General features: G+C 44.6%; 1 protein-coding gene and 1 long non-coding RNA gene across 12 annotated transcripts in view; one reads left to right on the top strand and one right to left on the bottom strand.

Annotated features, from left to right (window-relative positions):
* Positions 1–19,557, bottom strand: part of SMOC1 (SPARC related modular calcium binding 1) — a 164,117-nt gene that overhangs the window by 127,273 nt on the left and 17,287 nt on the right. Inside the window, exon 1 of one of the 11 annotated variants that reach the window (XM_053979822.1) lies at positions 3,000–3,166. The exons of the other annotated variants lie outside the window; for them this stretch is intronic. Coding sequence (XP_053835797.1) covers positions 3,000–3,104 — 105 coding nt within the window. The 5' untranslated portion in view covers positions 3,105–3,166. Of the gene's footprint in view, positions 1–2,999; positions 3,167–19,557 lie in introns of those variants that run through there. 11 annotated transcript variants of the gene reach the window in all.
* LOC128808573 (uncharacterized) lies at positions 4,727–8,774 on the top strand. The gene is made up of 3 exons (XR_008437493.1): positions 4,727–6,372; positions 7,152–7,366; positions 8,710–8,774. It is a non-coding gene; the product is annotated as an uncharacterized LOC128808573 (long non-coding RNA).

Raw genomic sequence — 19,557 nt, 5'->3', positions numbered from 1 at the left:
TAATTGTCCAGATGGAAGAAAACAAAGCTTAGTGGCACAATCTATTTAATCTGCTATGAAAGAATACTGCTCAAATGCACCACACAATAGGAGATGCAAGAGCCAGCCAGGTCAAGCTCCCCATCTATCGCTTTGGGCTCGAGGAGGGGGGAAACAGCAAGACCTGGCTTGTCCCACACCCCAGATCGCATGCCAGCAGAGAGAAAGAGGCACACAGGAATATGAATAGAAAATAAAGCCTGATTATCTTTTTCCAGAAGGTAGCATCCTTCAAACAGACATTTTTCAAGTATAGTCCCGCAATGCTCGTTTGAGCTACAAAAGTAGAAGTGACCAGGTGATTGTGTAACACAGCAGAAGCTTTACGAGACTCTGTCAAGTGAGGAAACAAGTCACACAGCAGCCTTGGGCTTCCAAGTTATTTCTGGGACAAGATGTTAAACTTCCTATGGGGCTTAACTTGGGACAGTTGTTATTTACTGTCATTGGGCAACGGCATACATGCAAGAGCCAGATGTTTCCTACAAGTCACTGACACCAAGCCTAAGGAATTCACATCACTGCTCATAGTTTCACTATAACAAGAAACAGCAAGCTTCATACATCTTTTGAGAGCCAGGAAGTTCCTCAACAGACCTGTAGGTACTAGCTGCACTTTTAATTTACCTTGGTATTCAAGTAATTATCCTGAACTCGCTTAATCTGAAAGCTTCATCCCTTATTGGCACAAGAGATGTAGATACACCTATTTCTCTTCAATACCTCTAGTCTTCCAACATTTTCTGCAAACAGTAGCAAGCCATTCTCTTCTGTTTATGTATATAGTAACAGTACTGGCTGCCTATCTTAGAACACTACAGTAGCAAGAGAAATGCAAGAAGGAAGATCTAGAACTTGATTCAAGCATTATTGCTGGTCATTTGAATTCACCGAGTGTGACTAAAAAGTGTTGTTCACCTTTAAAAGAATTTCAGCTTGCAAATACTGCAGTTCTAGTGCTTACCATACAGAAAAGAGTGCAAAAGAGCAGGTATCACACTTGGCATCTGAACACCTACAAGATCAGATTCCCAGAACTGCAACACTGACACCTGGCCAGGGAGACTTCCTGACAGGAATACACTCTTGATCACAAGTCTGCACGAGAAATACATACTGGTGTAACCTGGTAGTCATTATTTAAGAAATTAATAATAAAGTCTTTTTGATTTTATTGGAACCTAAAGTATGCCACATTTATACTAATGACAACTTTACTGGCAATGTCTAATTGCTGCAAGAGATGAAGCTCAGGGGCTTATATCAATCAACCTGGTTGCAAGCAAGCAAATCAAACTCCTCACCTTCACATGACACTTTGAGGGGCAAAAAGACAGATTTCATGAGTAAGACATCCTGGAAATATACAGCTTTCCATTTAAGAGCTCATAAGTCAAAACACTAAGGCACATCTTCCAAAAGAACTACAGATGTTAGTGTTCACAGCTGGTATTCTCCCCAGACATGAAGGAAGAAATAGCAAAGTCAGTGTACTTACTTCAAGCAAAAAGTAAATCAGCAGTCCTTTGTATTTGGTTTCCCACTCCCCTGAAGTAGCTCCCACTCCAAGACAACACAGCACAGGGAGCAATTAAACTGCCTTGTACAGTACAAAAAATGGTATATATGAAAACTGTTTGGTATACAGGCTCATTGTACAATCATGCACTACCATCAGGATTTTTTAATTTTGTTTCAATTGCACTTTATTAAAGCAGTTAGACACTTGTGCAGATGAAGACCCTAGTCATCCAGCCAGACTCTTATTTATCACTTTAAAGTTCTTCTCTATTTGAAATCACTCTGATTTTGAGTTTTATGCTTGATGTCAGGTAATAAAAATATATGCATAACCCCCCTGTGTTTCCTGATCTTTTAAAGCAGGTCTCAGTAATTTATGGCACACACCAGTTCTGACTTAGAGCTAGTGAGATCAGAACTAACAGTTGCTGTTACACATCTGGCCATAAAAGAGGCTACACAGCACAGCTGAACACAACATCAGTGCAGCCAGCAGTATGCTTTGCATAGCTCTGAGAAGCATTTAATAGCCTTCATGGTCAAACAACACTTGCATTAGAAAAAAAAGAACATTTCACTAAAGTCCCTTGTTGTTATACTTCGGCCAAGTAAGGATTTCAAAGATTCCTAGTCTTGCCTAACTATGGTCTAAGTTAATTAGGCGCTACACTTCAAGCATTTTAGATGGCTGGGTCAAAAATGCACATGGCCCATACATCCAACATGCCTGCAGAGTGGTAAGTTTATTCCACTTCCCCAGAGCTATGCAGCAGCATTGGCTGAAGAACAGCTACTGTTTTGCAGCTTTATAATTGAAAACTCTCACGCTACTCCGTAGTGGTGCTGCAGTGGTAACACTCACTCACTGGGAGAACCATATTTAGAAAAATGTTGGGTTCTCCCCCAGAGCAATGTAATAGCTTGGTAAGTGAAATGAACAGCCCCAGTAAGAGTCAGGCATTGTCAGATTATTTAAAAAAAAAAAAAAAAAGAAAAGAAAAACAAAAAAACAGAGCTAGACTCTTACAGGGAGAAACCTGGGCTGATGGGATCTAGCTTTATTGGAAGGATTCATTTAATTCCTGCTTGGGAACATAAAAAAAGAAAAGTCCTAAAGCTATGCGCTGGAAACAGGGGCTACATTAAATGCAAGTCGAGCAATATAAAAACACAGCCTGCCAACCTCCCCCCTTCCGTGTTTTTCTGCAATAAATACCAACAAGTCAATAACCGGTGCGTGAACTTCTCGCATGCAGCCGATACCCGGCTTTTAATAAGCGAGCGGGGGAGGCCCTTGCGAGGGTCTGCGCCCGGGGGGCGCGGGGCCGGGGGGCGCTGCCCGGCGGCCGGGGCTCCACCTGCGGCGCTGACAGGGCGCGGGGGCGGCGGGCCGGGCCAGGGCGCTGCAACCTGCCGCGCCGGGGCGGCAGCTCACTTACCCGGGGCCCCGTGGCTCGGTGGCTGCGACCCGGCGGCAGATGCACCAGCAGCAGCGCCAGCAGGAACGGGCGAGCCCCCGCGCTGCGCCAGGCCCGCGGCATCATCGTCCCTCGGGGCGGCGCGGCTCTGCGGCCACCAGAGGCGGCTCTCCCGGGCGGTGCGGCGGTGCCGGACCCGCGGCGGCAGGTTCCCCGCCTCGGCCATGGGGATGCCCGTTATAAAGCCGCGGCGGGGCGGGGCCGGCCGGCACTGACCGCGCCGCGCGCCTATCGCCGTGCGGCCGCCGCCAATGGCGGGGCCGCGCCGCCTCTCGCCCGGCCCCTCGCCACCGGGCGGGCGGTGGAGGGCGCGGGGCGGGCGGCGTCCCCGTCCCCGTGGCACCTGGAGTCCTCGGTGGCACCTGGAGCCCGCGGCGGCCGGACGTGCGTGCGGGTGCCGAGCAGCCCCGGCGGGGCCGCGGGATACGGCCGGCCAGCGCGGCCGGCACTCCCCGCGGCGCTGCGCCGCCCGCCCCAAAGCCATGCAGGGCATGGCCGGCCCCGGCCCCGGGCGGGGGCAGTGACAGCTGAGCCGTGCAGGCGCGCCGGGCTAGCGAGCAAGTCAGTTGGGCGTAGGAAATCACCGCATGGTCCACAAACCGTGTTCATTTGGTCCTGCGCTCTGGGGCCAGGGCTGCTGTAGGAGCAAGCTCGTGCCTCAGGCAGCGCAGATCCTCATGTCACCTCCGTGCCGAGGCATGGCTGAGCCACAGCCACAGTCTGCCTCTCCCTGAAGATCTTCCTCTGTGTTCCCAGCTGCACAAGTAGCCCCAGAGCCCATTGCTTTGTATTGCCCAGCAAAGCCTTCAGGTCTCATGCAGCTGATGTGTTCGGGGTCTTTGGTGATACATGCCTTGCACCTGGGAAAATATCCCAAGTCCAAGTTTGGTACCTCTTGAGATGACAGGCCCTTAGAGACTGCATGTGGGTCCCAGTTCGTCCAAGTACCAGGCACTCAGTAACGGGAAGTTTGGGTAGAAAGTGAGCTTTGTCATACAACAGGCAAGTTAGTGCAGCTGTGGAGCAGAAGCTGGAGAAGAGGGGAAAATGGAGACACATCTACCAGCAAGGCCCAGTATCTACAGGCATGTCTAAAGAGGGAGCAGTACAACGGCATTTTAATGGCAGCAAGCTGTCGACCCTGAGCATTGGAGGCAGCGAGTAATGCCAAGCCTTCTACCTGACATAGGGACTGAGCAGTAGAGAGATCTTGTGAACTGGACTGGCTTGCATTTACATCAAGTCCTTAATTTTCAAATTACCAGCTTGAGTGTTATAGAGGGCAGGACAGAGGCCCAACATATTGCAGAGTAATATGCATGAGAGGTCATTGCTGTGCGCATGTAATAGTGATAATAATCTTTAGGTAGGATGCTTTGTGGTGCTTTTATGGAAACACACAAAATATGGCATTTTTTCACACAATGTATTACCTTTCTTTACTCAGTGACCTTACAAGAGGCAATACTCACACTTGCAAAAATTCCCTGGAGTGTATCCGCTAGGTATGGGGAGGGGCTGCTACGCCCACACAAAGAACCTTGTTACACAGTAGAAGTCATGTAATTCTGGCATCTTATCAGAGCAAAGCAGAGTGGTTAGGTACAGCGGTTGCTTTAATCTTTCTTTTCCTAAAAAAAAAAAAAAATTAAATAAAATAAAATAAAAGCCAATATGTAACATTTTGTCATTAGCTTAGATAGGATAAGCTGTTTGTTACTCACATGGAGCTCTGCCAGTATTTATTCTTGGCTTACAGATTTCTCTGGGACTCCAAACACAGCACCCCATACAAGCCTGCCTTAGTCCTAACCCTCACCACTCTGCCAGCCTGGTTCTAAGCTTTGCCAGTTCTTCTCCAGTATGGCCTGTGGTATCCTCTGATTTTCCATATCAAAGTCTCTCTGATCCACACCTGAACAGATGCCATTCCACATGACATGAGCAGAGAGACCTTGAAAAGAAGAGGAGGGAAAGAGCTGGGAAATCTGAATATGAGTGTCCTTGTGGATACCAGGATCAGCTTCGTTGAGGTTGGGCATGTTATACCTGTGCACACCTGAATCTGTGAAAAGACAGGCAGATTCTAGTACGGTTTTGTTGAGGCAGTGATCCCGCCACTGAAGTACCACATCACCTCATACTTAAGTCTTGATTAAATTCCAGTCCAGATAACAATATTACACTTGCCTACATTCTCCTCTCCAATTTCATAGGGGGATTTTTGCATCTGACCTATTTAGTACTTTGCCTTCATGTGTTCTTTACCACTTGTACTTTAAACATGAATGCTTTTCTTTGGTGTATTTTTCATACACAAACACAAAGATATCAGGATCTCTATGCTAGATGTTTGTTACCACCATGAAAATGTAATTGTTTTCTTAATCCCTAATAGAAAATACCAACTACACTGGAAACCTATCCACCAATGCCTATGAGGCTCTGACACCAGCAGCATCTTAACACCAAGTAGAAGTTCCAGAGAGGGTCAGAAATTCCCAATAACAGAAACCTTTGACCCCTTCATGGTCAAAGCTGTTCATAACTTTGCCACACGTACTCCCAGCCATGGCCAGGTATTTCTCTGTGGTGAGAAATATTTCTCCTGTGGATAGTAACTGCCTTAGTGCAGAAGAGACTTCATAGCCTGGCTTATGTATCACCACTAAATTTTACTGAGGTGTTCCAGTCCCAAAAATTTCAGCAAGTCACCATTCAGGAGGCTGGAGGGATATCCAAGCTCTGTTTAAAGATATCATTAAGAGAGAAAATACATGGGTCTTTTCCAGTGTCATTTCACCGTTAAAAATGTGTGCCCAACTCTTTGGCACACTGCGCCTGGTACTCTAGTTGTTATAGGTGCACTTTGCTGTTGTGTCATCAAAGAAAAATCTAGGTAAATAGAATAAACTACAGAAACAGAAAGCTTTGGGCCATTAAATTGTCTGTTGTTTCTCTCAGGTTGCTGGCAAGTAGGAAGTGCCTGCACTGGGCATCAGTGGCATCGCAGAGATGTTGATGAGCCAAGAGAAGGCTACTGACCAAACAAAAGAGAAATTGGGCACCTAATCTTCTCACCTGAACTCTTCTGAAAAACCCTGACATCACTCAGAGCACCAAATGCTGCTGGCACAGTGCCACTTCCATCAGTGGCATGTCTCACTAGCAAACTTACCCAGAGTCTGTAACTGAAAACCACAAAGAGAGAGAGAGACAGAACTGGAAGAGAAGTTGTTCTTCATGTCCAGGCATTTGTATACCAGGCCCAACACATGGATCCTTCAGAGGAAGACGTATGCTGAGCCCTAATGAATTCAGCTATGCAGTGATGGTAAGGTAGCACTGAAACTGGTACCGTTGGGACTTGTTGTGTACATGAGATACAGCCTACGACTTGCACCTCTGAAGACTTACCCCAACCTGTGCCCATCTGTTGATGATCAATATCTTGTTGCTATGGTGCTTGCATATCACGTGCATCACCACAAATTCATGGCACAGGATGTGTATATTGGTGGTCTCGACAACTGTTCAGGGAGAATTGTTTGATTATTTGCCTCTGCTTCTACTTGTCTTGTCCTCAAACAAGTTTCAGAAGATCACTGGCCTCTTTTAAACAGTATTGGCACTCAGAACCGTCATGGGATTTATCTGCCACAGCTTCCATCAGGGCACAATTCCTCTCTTGCACATGTTTAGTAGAAATGATTATTCAACTTTCAATAGAGAATAATCTGCAGCCTCCAAATATGATGTAATTGCTTTTAGGGACTAATTTACAGTTAGAGGTTCTTTTTTAAGTCAGTAGATGCTACAATCACTCCTGCAAGAGGTTTAGATGTCACTTGTCAAAATTTTAAAAAGAGGTAAAGAAGAACATGGGAAATTTGCTGTAAGATTTGTTGTTGTGGGTTGTAACAATGCAGAATTTAGAGCTTTTGTTTGTTTGGGGTTTTTTGGGGGGGGTTGGGTTTGGTTTTTGTTTTTGGGTGTTTTTGTGTTTTTTTTTTTTTTTTGTTTTGTTTTTTGTTTTTTTTTTTTTTTTTTTGTAACTTTGTGCCCATTTAATAATTTGGACCATTTAATCAGAGAATTATCCATTGCTGCCAGGTCTTAATTGCTGAGAACCTGCAGTAGCAGAAGAACCCTTTCTACTACACTGACACCTGCAAATCTCCATCTAGAGGCAAGTTGGGGCAGTCCAGAGTAAAGACAGAAAAGCCACAGCACACTCATGACCCTATGAAGAATAGCAACCACAGAGAGTCTGTTCAGGCACCCTAAAATGAGGTGGAATTCAATTTCCCCCAGCTTCCCAGACATAGGTAAAGTAAGGGGATTGTGGAGACGAGCAAGTTTGACTCATTGATTATGAACATGCAAATCAGACATCGTTGGGTTCAAAAATATTCAATCACAGCATACAGCAATTATACAGTGTCATCCCAGTGTCAACCAGCTTTTTACTACATCTGGCACTTTACTGCATTCCTTTCTTTTTTGTTTTCATAATAATACTGGTGTATGGAAAACGACCTCTTCCCATGATGGAATAACAGTCAGTTGCTGCTAACTGCAAAGTATTCACACTTGTTGAGAAGCAGAGATACATTGCTTTGGGGTGTTCAGCATGTTTTGGGGCGTATTTGCTGGATTATGTCAAAAAAAGAGAGTCTCAGCTTTTTATGGAAGCTAATTATATGTATGTATATATATGCTTGAATGAAACAGAAACACTGTGAGTAAAAAAGAAGTGTCTTATTGGGCTTTTCATCCTGGAAGCTCTTTGTAGAATATTCACTTATACTTGAACGAAAAGGTTTGTCAAAAATATTACAGGATTTCAAACCTTTTCCCATGAAATCCATTTAGAGTCTGCCACTTCATTCATTATACCTCATACAGAAATGCTGTTCAGACTTTTTCTCTAGAAAGTATATTAAATTGTATTGGTTCTGGCTGCACTACTTTGGTTTCCCAAAGCGTTGCTAGTAGTCCTGACTGGTTTACACCACTGCCAGACCCTCACCTCTCACTAGTGCCCATCCACCTGAGCCTAATAACCCAGTCATACCTTCATGTACCTATATTATTCCATCATGGGAAGAGACTGTTGGCCATACCCTAGTATTATTATGAAAACAGGACAAAATTAAACAAAAAAAGAAAGGAATGCAGTAAAGTGCAAGATGTAATAAAGAGGCAGTAATGCTCATTTGATCTTCAGTATGTTTTTTCATGGTACTTCAGCACATACCTATTTTTAAGGGTGGAACCACTACAATGACATAGCTGAAGTTAGTCTGTAATCTGTCAGCTCTTTGAAAACAAGGATATTCTCATTGTTTGGCCTTTTTACTCTTACTTATGTTTTACAAATTATAGGGTGTTATGCAAAAAATCAATATGAGGCCCTCTGCAATGGTGATGAATGATGGGTATATATGTGGCACTGGAAGATTGAATTACTCTTCCAAATATCTATCTAATAGATTTCTAATGTTAATTGTGCACTCCTTTGAATTCTGTAAAGCAAATATAACATCACTCCAGGCTCTAAACAGAATGCCAATCGACCATATCTTTAACCTTTAGAATCTTTATAAGTACTTAGGGACTTGCCAATATTTTTTTTTTTTTTTTTTTTTTTTTTTTTTTTTTTTGTCAGCTATGAGTTTGAAGTTGGATTGGACTCCATATGGACTCCAGAAAAGAGATCTGTTCCAACCTCATTTATCAATCTTATCAAGGCAAGGATTCTGTCTACCTGGGTGGGATAGATGGAAAGTGGGTGGGGAAAAAACAACCTCTGTGCTGAAATTTTGAGGACTTGGTACTCTGGGCTGCAAATGCGAAGGAGAGCAGCTGGTGAATCCCCCATACATGAGAACCCTCTGCCCATGCCGAGTGGGCTCACCATCAAAAGTACAAAAGAAAAGTGTGTGTGGGAATCAGGCTAGGGCTCATGGAAGGCAGGGTCCCTTGCCTGACCTCCCCTCCATGTGATCCTCAACCAGCACATAGAACAAAAAGGAGAAGGAAGCAACTGAGGACCAGACCCTGCAAGTTCAACAAGTTATGATATTGGGACTACATTTTGTTGCTTGAGCACATTTACCTTGCCTCACAGAAACGCTCAGATGAATGCAATGAAATATTTTGTCTCACAGATTAGCACCCCCCTCATCTGCCTCTCTCCTTTAGCAGTCTATATCTTCGGGAAACTCAGAATCAGATTTCTGCTCTAAATGGCATGAAACAGCTTGGAAATATACTCCAGCAAAGAAATCCTGACATCAAATTAGACACTCTGTCTTCTCAGTTGTGGAGGCAAAATGGTGACAAAACAGCAGAGTACATTCTAAGATGCCTTGATCCCACAATTTTTCATCAGGGCCAAGAGTAACACTTGTTATCGGACAAGCAAAGTTTGTTTTTTCTTCCCTACCAGTTTCTTAGCACTGATTTAAGTTTCACACTGACACCAGCGAAACGACACTTAAATCACAGCCCTGAGAACCAGCTATATGTATCCAAAGCTGAGCAGAGTTCAAACCTCAGCCCTGTGCTGATACAGAGTCTTTTCTGTTTTAAATTGCCCACCCACTCACTATTCCCAGCTGCCGAGCCACATAACGTTCAAAGACCACACACAAGGTGCAAGAGCAATAGGGGCCTGTTGAAAATTAAAGTGCAACAGCTTAGTCAAGACGATAGACTCCAGCATTGCTGCCTAGAAAATGGGGGCAAGGAATGAGACGGAAGGGCAGACAGGACCGTGGGAGATCCATACAGAAAGCAATGGAATCTACACTGGAGTCTATTTTGCAGAAATCCCCTATCCTCAGCTCAACAGATAACAGAGACACACAGAGCTTCCTATATGAACACAGGCAAGAATCAGCTCAGAAAAAGAGCTGCTGCTTTCCAGAAGCTAGATGAGATACTAGGGTCCCAGGGTTTGTTCTCAGCTTGGCTGAAAGCACCTAGAGCTGGTCAAAAACCCTCTCTGCCTTATTTCCCATTCTTGAGCAAGTGTAAAGGAGTATAAGACAGGTTTGCTATATCCCATTGCCCCCAGCAGACAACAAAACTGTCAAAGAGCTCTGGTTTCTTCTCTCCAGTGCTGCTGATGAAGGAACCTTGCTCTGAAATGCACTCATTTGAATGCCACATAGTAGTGTCACCTATTTCTCTTCATCCCATTTTAAGAGCACATTGCTATTGAAAACTACAGAGTGTTGCATTACCACTCAGTGGTAGCACAAAGGCAGAGGTGGGTCAGCACCATCACACATCACAGTACAACCCATCCCTTTTGAGGAAAGAGTGTGGTCCTCCTAGTGACTCCAGGCTAGTACTCACAGGGTCTGAGGCAAACTGGTGAAACTAGACTGTATGCTGAACCTCTCTGCTCATACGGCCAAGTTTGCAAAGAGTTTTGCACAAGAGACTGGTCACCTCAAAATGTTTTAAAAACATTCTTAGGTTTGTCCTGTTGCTTATATACATAAAGGATGTGTCTTCATACACTAAGATTTTGTGCTTCGTCACTAACCAACGCTGAATGCTTAAAGGCTGAGTCAAGCTGTACTCTAAGTATGGGCTGTTTAATCCATCACTAAATGAAACAGCTTCACTGCTGAGACAAGGCAATGTTGTAACAGCACACGGCACAGCCCAGCAGTCAGAACAAGAAACAACCAAGGTGGTTTCTAGCAAAGTGCTCAGCATGTTTGAAGAGGCAGACTGCCAGCACTCTATGGTGTCATCCTACTCCCTAGTTCTCACCTGGGACAGCAGCTAAGAAGAGAAGAAAGGAGATAAGATGAAACACGCCGTGAACTTGCTCACTGCAACTCTGATTACTACTAAAGCAAAAGAAAGCAAGTCAAGGAGGCACTGGAAGGGAAGACCAGTGAAGTACCCCATACCAAGTACTCTGAGATGGTAGTTTGAACCCAGAACCACATAGGGAAGCTAGCATGTGTTCCTGTAATGATCTAAAATAGAAGCACAGATACAAAAGTGCTTGCAGCATTGTCAGGCTCCTACCTGTGATCCCAGGTTTGGGCTTCAGAACACGCACAACAATAAACAGAAAGATACCATCACTGGAATTTTGGTAGTTAACTCTATTGCTCTATTAATTTCATTACCTTCTAAAAAATGGGAAATATAAAATATAGGTATACATGGACACCATTTTGAGATTTTGATTCCTGTCAGAAACTCAGTGCAGAATAAAACCTTACAGCACACAATTGCTTGCATCCAGCTTTTTGAAATATCCCACTGTGATACATATCAACCTTTTCCTTTTGATTGATAGACTTTGCTAGGGAAACACAGCAGAACAGATGTGTGTGCATGGGTGCCATCAAATTAATTTTAACGCTCTTTTTTTCCTGCTGCCCCCTCCCACCCACATGCTTATAAAGTTATTCTGAAAGATATGAGAACTCTAAATAATGGGGGGAGGGAGAGTGGGGATTAAAGCACATCTGAAGAAAGTAGTATAAAATTGCACTGAAAGCAAAAAATCCTCCCACCATAACCTACCCTTGTCCACCCCTGTGTCAACAAATATGCAACCAATTAATGTAATTGCAGAGTTATTTATGGTGCACAGGAAAGTGTAGTCAGGGACCCTGAGAAACAAGGTTGTAGGGATAGGAACGCCTGGGTTTCCCCCTCACCCCCTCCTTTGCAGATGTTTAAGTTGACTTGTGGTGTCCATGTGTCTCATAACCAACAGCCTGTCTACTTTGCAGGTGTTGCTTGCTGTATGGGGGTGGGTAAAGTGGATGAAAGGAGACCTGGAAAAAAGTTGGCGTCTTCTGATTTCAAACTGTGACCAGAAGCTATTGGTTGGGTTTAGATATTCCCCCGCCTACTCCCACCAACTTTGCAAGCTACAAAAGCCCCATACTTAATCCCTTCAGATGACCCTTCTGACAGCAGCAACAACATTTGAACAACAGGGGGAAAAAAATTTCTTAGCTCCATGATTTGATTGTTCAGGGTGACAGTTTTGTTACTGTTCAGTGCCCTGCACAAGAGAGGTTTTAATTAGAGCTATTGAGTGGTTTGAATTGGCACAATTAGGGTCAGCATTAATGATTGCTGCATGTGTTCTTTTGAACAGTAAGGGCTTTTTTTTGCCCATGGACAGGAGGGGGTAGCAGCTAATGAACTAGGAGAGTGCAAATTATCTCTGCAAAGCTGGGGCAAGTGTAATACACACTGGGGATAAAGTGGAGAGCAGGAAGAGAGAACACAGCTTATGAGGCTGATCGAGAAGATTTCCCAGGAATGTGCTGAGCACCATCAGTCTCCAGTGCTTGCCATTTGCTTCCTCAGGTGTTAAGGCTATATAAAGCACTGACAAAGATGTATTTCTTGTATCGCAAGGAACACCTCAGAAAAACAAAGTATATCCAGTATTTTCATACTGAAAAATACAAAAGGAAAAGGGGAAATGGCTGCAGTCTGCAGAGAACAGTAGTCTGCTTCAAAACAAGGACGTGCTCATGCAAATTGGTACTCCCATGAATAGGCTTGTAGGCTTTACCCACCTCCCATTCACTTCAGCATGATCATTTCAAGGAACTGGATCATTTCAAAGGAACACAGCCACATAAGAGACAGACATATACATTTGTGTACAAGGACCCTCCTGTGTGTTTGTAGAAATGCCTCTCAAATACACACACCTGCTTTACCAGCACAGCAGGTGGATGCCAGAGCCCCATGCATATGGCAGCTCTGCCAAAGGCTGCTCCTTAGAAAACAAGAGTCCTCACAGAATGTGCCACTCGACTTAAAGAGCAGACCTCTCGGTGGGGCATAGCTATGGTCTCCTCAGAACTTGTAGATTTCTAATGTGTTCATTACAGTCTCTTCCTGAATCCACACAGTCCATGAAGCTCCCAGGTTGCAGGAAGAATACACACACATGTCATTCCAGCATAGCCAAAGAGACTTATCTTCTACAAACCTATTTAATGACAATACCCATCTGGGTGCAGGGATGCACGGACAGCACAGGACCTGCCCCACTCTCCTGAAGAACCTCCATTGCTTCTGGACTGTGCATGTCCTCCCCAAAGCATGCGCTACTTTTGCCTCAAGCCTACAACAAAGCTTTCAGAGTATTCTCCATTTCCTAAAACAAGCTTTTGGTCAGGCATTATATTAGAACCACGGACCGTGCTTCACCTTCAAGGTACAGAAAGAGTTTGTTCATGTGCCAGCTACCCAGTGGTGGAGCTACCTTCCCCCAGAGAAACAGCCATTCCCCACTTATACGTGCAACACATCTGTCTTTACTAATGGTGGGTTGACCCTCTGATACGTGAATGAACCTAGAAGTCCCTTCTGGGGCCCAAAAAGCCCAGGTAGTACATCACTGCCAGGGTCACCCATGGGGCTGTCTCAGGTCTGGCAGTACCAGCTGAGCCAGATACTGGCACTGATCTCTGGTCTGGCCCTAAAACCCTATGCAAGCCATCAGGCCTGCTGTAAAATGTCCCTTCTCACTGCCTGCAGTAATAATGTCACTTGAATGTGACCCAAAGATGGAGATACATTGCCAGGCACCATGCATCAAAGGTTGATTCTTCAGTTGGTAGAGCAGAAACGTATATGCTGTCAGAGGACTGATCCTGGTACATTTTTCAGAAAACATTTTCAGCCAAACTTTCTGCAGCCATCCCAGAGTGTGGCCACCATCACCTAACCACTAAAATTTTTGAGGCAGAGCATTGGCACCAGCCAAGGCTGCACAGCCCACCAGCTCCTTCATTGGCAAAACAGGTAAAACTGTGTGCATGACTGGAGTGGAGAAGCTGAGTGGAATCTTGGGTGTGCAGTCTTGGCTGGCAACTAGCTAAATACTTCACCTTTTACATATGCAAAGGAAGACAAAGGTGCTCAAAATATGGAGAGAATTAGACTCTTTGGTGTGGTTAAAAAGGGCTTTCTGTGCATTTCTATTACGAGATATTTTCAGATCTTTCAGCATCTCAGTCTCTCTCTAAACATTACCATCTCTTAAAAAAAATCCAATTTTTCTGGCTTTTTAAAGTAGGCAATATAAATTATGTTATTATTATCTCGAATATACAGTAGCCCAATGTGTTTGGGAAATAATTACAGGCCAATATCTTGCCATGCAAACAGAGGTCAAACAGACTGTGCATAAAGAGCTCATATTCTCTAATAGACTAATAATTCTCTCATTACTAGACATAATTCTCTCATATTCTCTAATAGACTAATCCAGTAGGAATTTAGTCTGCAATGTGAAGATTTAAGCAGTGATGCTGCTACAATCCATTTGAAGCCTGTGGATGGATACAAATCTAATGGCCACTCACAGCTAGGTTAATTTCACTTAGTTTTCAAGGCAGAAAGCTTAGGTAGACCAGTTTCCCTCAGGTGTGGGTTACCTACTCATTTCTGGCCTCACAAGTTCTTTACCTTATTACAAATTTTGTGGTCCTCATGTCCAAGATGCGTGAGAGTCCATCTCATAAAGGATCTTTCCCCAGGTGTACCAACCTCCAGGGCATAAAGAGCCCAGCAGTGCCTAGCAGAGGTCTATGGCTGCCAGCAGGAGCTGGAGGTGAGCACGTGGGTGGCAGGAGGGTGAGAGCAGGGCTGCAGCAGTTGTCTCTCTTGGGAGCAAGCAGTGTGGCTGCAGGTGCTTCAGCTCACCCAGCACCACTGAATGGAGAACATTTCTCCTTTCCCTTGGCTGTGCAGGAGGAACTGGTTCCACTGGGGCTCAGCAGAGGTGCAAAACTGGAGTGCTGAGGGAAGGGCAGAGACACAGGCAAACACCTCATGGGTGCTTTTGCCATTGGCTGCTTTCATGCCCTCTCCCGCATGCCTCTCTCATAAGGACTTCAACTGTTCCCATGGCCAGCAATTTTGTTTGGGCAGGCATCCAGCATTGCTTAGCAGATCCAAAATGACACCTCACACATTCTTGAAGGTGTGAAAGAAACAACCAAGCTGAGTCGTTTCACCACCCTCAGGGTACTAGAGGTGATACCACAGACTTGCCAAGGAACACGCAAGGACATCCACAAACATTTCATGACCACCTTCTTTGAGTCCGCTTTGTTATTAAACAGTCCTGGCATTTGGCATTACCTGGAAAGCACAACATACAACTGCTCAGACAGGACCTCTGCCTTAGCTTTCGTGTCATATATCCTCAAAAAGGCAAGACTTTTCAGTAACAAGATGATTTATGTCATCCAATAAATATATTAATAGTCTTTGTATGGATCATTTACAAGCAAATAATAACTCCACAGGCAGCAGGATGGGGCTAACACCATAGGTACCAAACTGCCAGCTAGGCCATGGCCTGAGGTTGAGCTACCTGGAAAGAGTCTGGAAGCTAACGGGCAAGAAAGTGGATGTGACGTGGAAAGCTGAATGTGAGAGGGAATATTGTGAGAAGCTGGCAAAAGGTACAGGTGGTGCTGTGAAGGCTGGCTGGATCCCTCGTGTGGTTATGGGGAACGTGTGCGAGCAACAGCCGAACCACAAGACAGCTGGAGTGGAGCACTGGGGACATTCTGGGAAATGGGGCCTTGCCAGGACAGCATGCCTGGTAACCATACCTGTAACAGCATATAAGCCTGAGATAGCCTGGTTAGCAGTATCAGAAATAGCAAATTCAGAAATGGATATATGGCAAAACCAGGACTACAAGGGAAAACTAGTTAGGTGTAGGTTGTCTCTCTCGATTGAGGAATGGAAATGGAGATGCAGGGGTGGCAAAGAAAGAGTTCAAAGAGCACAGAAATGGATAATAAGACACATGATTCATGTCTGGGAGCATTTGTCAAGCAGCCCTATGCTTTACCACTGCAGCTGGAGCCAGCAATGAACCAAACCCTTTGTTCCTGACCATGCCACCAGAGTTGGACCACCCTAGCCAGAGGACAGGGCTTAACATTGCAGGGGATTAGCTTTTGCTAGCTGGACAGACAGATTGAGCATCCCAGCATAACCAGTTTGGTACCTGTTCCAGAGCAGATGGCATTAGCAACCATCCATCACTGTGTAACAGCTAGGATTAAGTGGTTTTTTGGTTTTCAGTTAAATTAATACAGTTAACTATTGGAACTAAAGAAGGTGCCTTGTTTACCTTCAAACTCATGGTCTACACCCAAGAAAAATATTTTCCAGGAAAATCATTTGCACTGAGAAATCAGTATTGCACATCCTCTGCCTCAGTGTAGGCACTGATGAGAAAATAGAAAATATGCAACAAGCCTGTTTGTGAAGGGATGCTTAAAATACTTAAAAGTTCTGCAAGCACTCCCAGCAGAAGCTGTAAATGCAGACTTCAAAAAACTTGTCAGAAAAAAGTAAGTTACTCAGAATGTACTTCATCTGAGCATCGGCTCAATGTTTCATATAGACTTATTTTATTGAAATTAGTCAACCCGTCTCCAGCTTGAGAGAAATATATCTTGTCTTTAAGCTCTACAACATTTAATTGTATCTCAGATCACCCATAAACCAGCAGAGGCTGTGCTTTTCATAATTTCTCTGTATTGGTGTTGCCATACCACTGCATTTCTGTGCTGCAGCCAGACCAGCACTACTTGCAAGCAGACCAGCTAAGAAAAAGTGCTGAATGACCCCACAGAGACTAAGATGTGAGATATCTCTCATTGGCCTGAATATTAAGCAGTGAATTCGCCCTCACAGCCTTTTCTTGATGTTCCCAAATCTCCTTCCTCTGGCAGATCCAGGGTTTGTCCTAGCCTGGTGCCAGTAGCCCTATGCACCCAGAGCTTTAGGTCTTCTTTCCCAGGGCAGACTGCTCCATCTCACTCTAGAGCTCCTGATTCCTTGCCCCCTGCTGTAACCTCTCCTGAAGGCACCTTTTGCTGTGGCCTCGCTACAAGGAAAATAAGTTACTTAGATTGTGTATCTATGAGCACTTTGGAAAACTCCAGTGTTGCCAAGGCACTGGCAGAAGGCAGAATGCAGACAAGTGTTTTGCTGAATGCTCTCTCACAGCACAGAAACATGTGCAAAGCTGGACTTAGTATATCATCAAATTCATCAGATATGATAACCAATATCAACTGCAGAAGTGTTTTTGAGAAAGCAAGAGAAAGCTGGGGACTTTTAGAGCTGGGCAAATACATCACCATTAAGAATTCTACACAATTTGAACTATTTATCTAGTTGAGTATTTAATTGTAAGCAACACTCCTTTTGCTGCCTCAGAGATTTTTGTCCCACAGTTATTAGGATTTTTCAATATTGTTGCCTTGATTTGGGAGAAGGGTATATTTCTCCTTTTGTCGCATCAAGCTACATTCTCACATAAAAAAAAAAAAGTCAGGCAACCAAGCTGATTTGCAGCTACATCTGCTTCTAGATCAGAGCTCTTCCCCTGGTTAACCAGGGGGATGGGTCAGAAGTCATGGCTCAGGATGCTTGAGGGTCTAGTCTTGATCAATAAGCTGATAGGTCTGAAAAAGTGCACCTGATGCGAGGAAAAAGCACTAAGAAGAGCAACATGAACTGCACAATAACTTGGGACTAGCATCAGGAATTCTAATGTAAACAGTTCAAATTTTTGTGGGTAAATCCATCACTCAACTCACAGTCACAACGAGCTTGTATTCAAGAGTTTCTGCAGCCTAGAAGGGCAGCAGATCCTCCCACCTGCACCACAACCCAACCAGCACCTTTGCAAAGATCACAGTGCCTGGAGCCCAGCCCCTTCATCATCACTCTGGCCAGGCCCAGACCCCATGCTTGGTACCGCTGACAAAAGTAGAACTGCCTTGAGAAGGGGTACATCCCCGTATGGCTTCTAAACTTCCCTCCTTGCCCTGATTTCTCATGAAGCCTGAGAACCTCTGCACTAATTGGACATCCCCACTAGAAAGGGCAATTTGTTACCACAGGAGCATATTTCACATGCAGCACTGTGTTAAACACCTGGTGTGAGGATTCTGTAATATTTCAAGCTAGAGCTACGGTCTTAAGTTTAACACAGCTGACCGGGGACACACATCCTCACTTTCTTCAGCTGTCCCATTTTCACTGCTTGCAAATTACTGACCTTCCCTTAGCCCCATCTCCCCCACACCTGAACTAACACAACTCAACATGGCCTTTTTGTAGGCTTGTACTGCATAAAGCCTGTGCCATTATTTCTTATTAATCTAGATATCACTGGGCTTAACGGCAATCAAATTTTGCCCTTCTGCCAACAATTTAACTGAGCATACAAGCATTGCCAGGTTACTTTAGTGCTTAAGGAGTATCTTTCCCACATAGCCATTGCTATTTTCCAGAGATTTACCACAGAAATAATCTCCAATTGCCACAATCAGGACTAAAGGCACAACTTCCATGACCCAGACACAGAAGTTCTCTGTTCCTCCAGCCCCACAATATGCCTTGGAGGCAGCAATGGCCACCACCAGCCTTTTCTCAAAAGGATGAGGAGCTAGTCTGTCATATAATTGTGAGTTACTAAGCAACATAAGCAGGTAATTTTCCAACAGTGACTAAGTGCAACTCTGAATTTGAGGTGGGATTTCTACACTTGCCTTCATGGTTTCTGTGATGATATTTCGTGTCCCCCCCCTCACCCCCTATTCCATCTCTTCAAGCCAAAACAGCCGAGGAAGGGGCTGATCCACTTTGCCACCCACACAGGTGTCTGCACTGCCAAATCAGCACCAATGGCATGCCTGTTTTCATCACCAGGCCAGCAAGAGTCCAACCTCACCTTTGCATCCACAAGTATGTTTGCAATTAGAGTAACTTTTATTTTTGTTATATTATGTGAGACCCAAGTCTTTGGGCTGCAGTGGTCTAGGGAGCTCAAAGCTGTGAATCTCAGCAGGCACCTACACAGCACTCCTGCCATGCTGCCCAAGTCACAAGACAGGCAAGGAAAGGATTTCCAGCAAGGAAGAAAGAGTATAATAGAATCTAGCAGAGGCACTGGTATTTATGGTAGTCCTCATCAAGTTCCATCCTTCCCCTTGCATCACTCTTTACAAGTAGGATAAGATGTCAGTAACCTTGTCTACTCTCTGCATGTAACTCCCCTGCTTGGATGCAGAAAGCCAGGCTGGCACAAGGAACATAATTTAAGAGCATCTGACCTCAGGCTTGGTAAATTGGGCCCATTGTACAACCCCCTGTCTGTATCACTGTACATATAGAGTACATAATTATGAAGCTGCATTTTTGCCCTCTGAACAACCTCTATATGATACCCAGGAGATATTTCCTGTTCTCAGCACTGTTGTGTCATTAACTTTCCTGCTTGTTTTGACTGTTTGTCTCTCAAGCTGAAGTGTCTAGGACTGGGAAGGCCACAGCCAAGAAAAGTCATTAATACAAACATCACTAATATTTATGACAGACACTCAAAGAAAAGTATTCCACAATGCATTATCTTGTTTTCCACATAGCTCAGTAAGGGCTAGAGTGCCTTGGAGCTCTA

Source organism: Vidua macroura, chromosome 6, assembly GCF_024509145.1.
Source record: "Vidua macroura isolate BioBank_ID:100142 chromosome 6, ASM2450914v1, whole genome shotgun sequence".
NCBI classification, from domain to species: Eukaryota; Metazoa; Chordata; class Aves; order Passeriformes; family Viduidae; genus Vidua; species Vidua macroura.
This window is presented reverse-complemented; position numbering and strand designations above follow the sequence as displayed.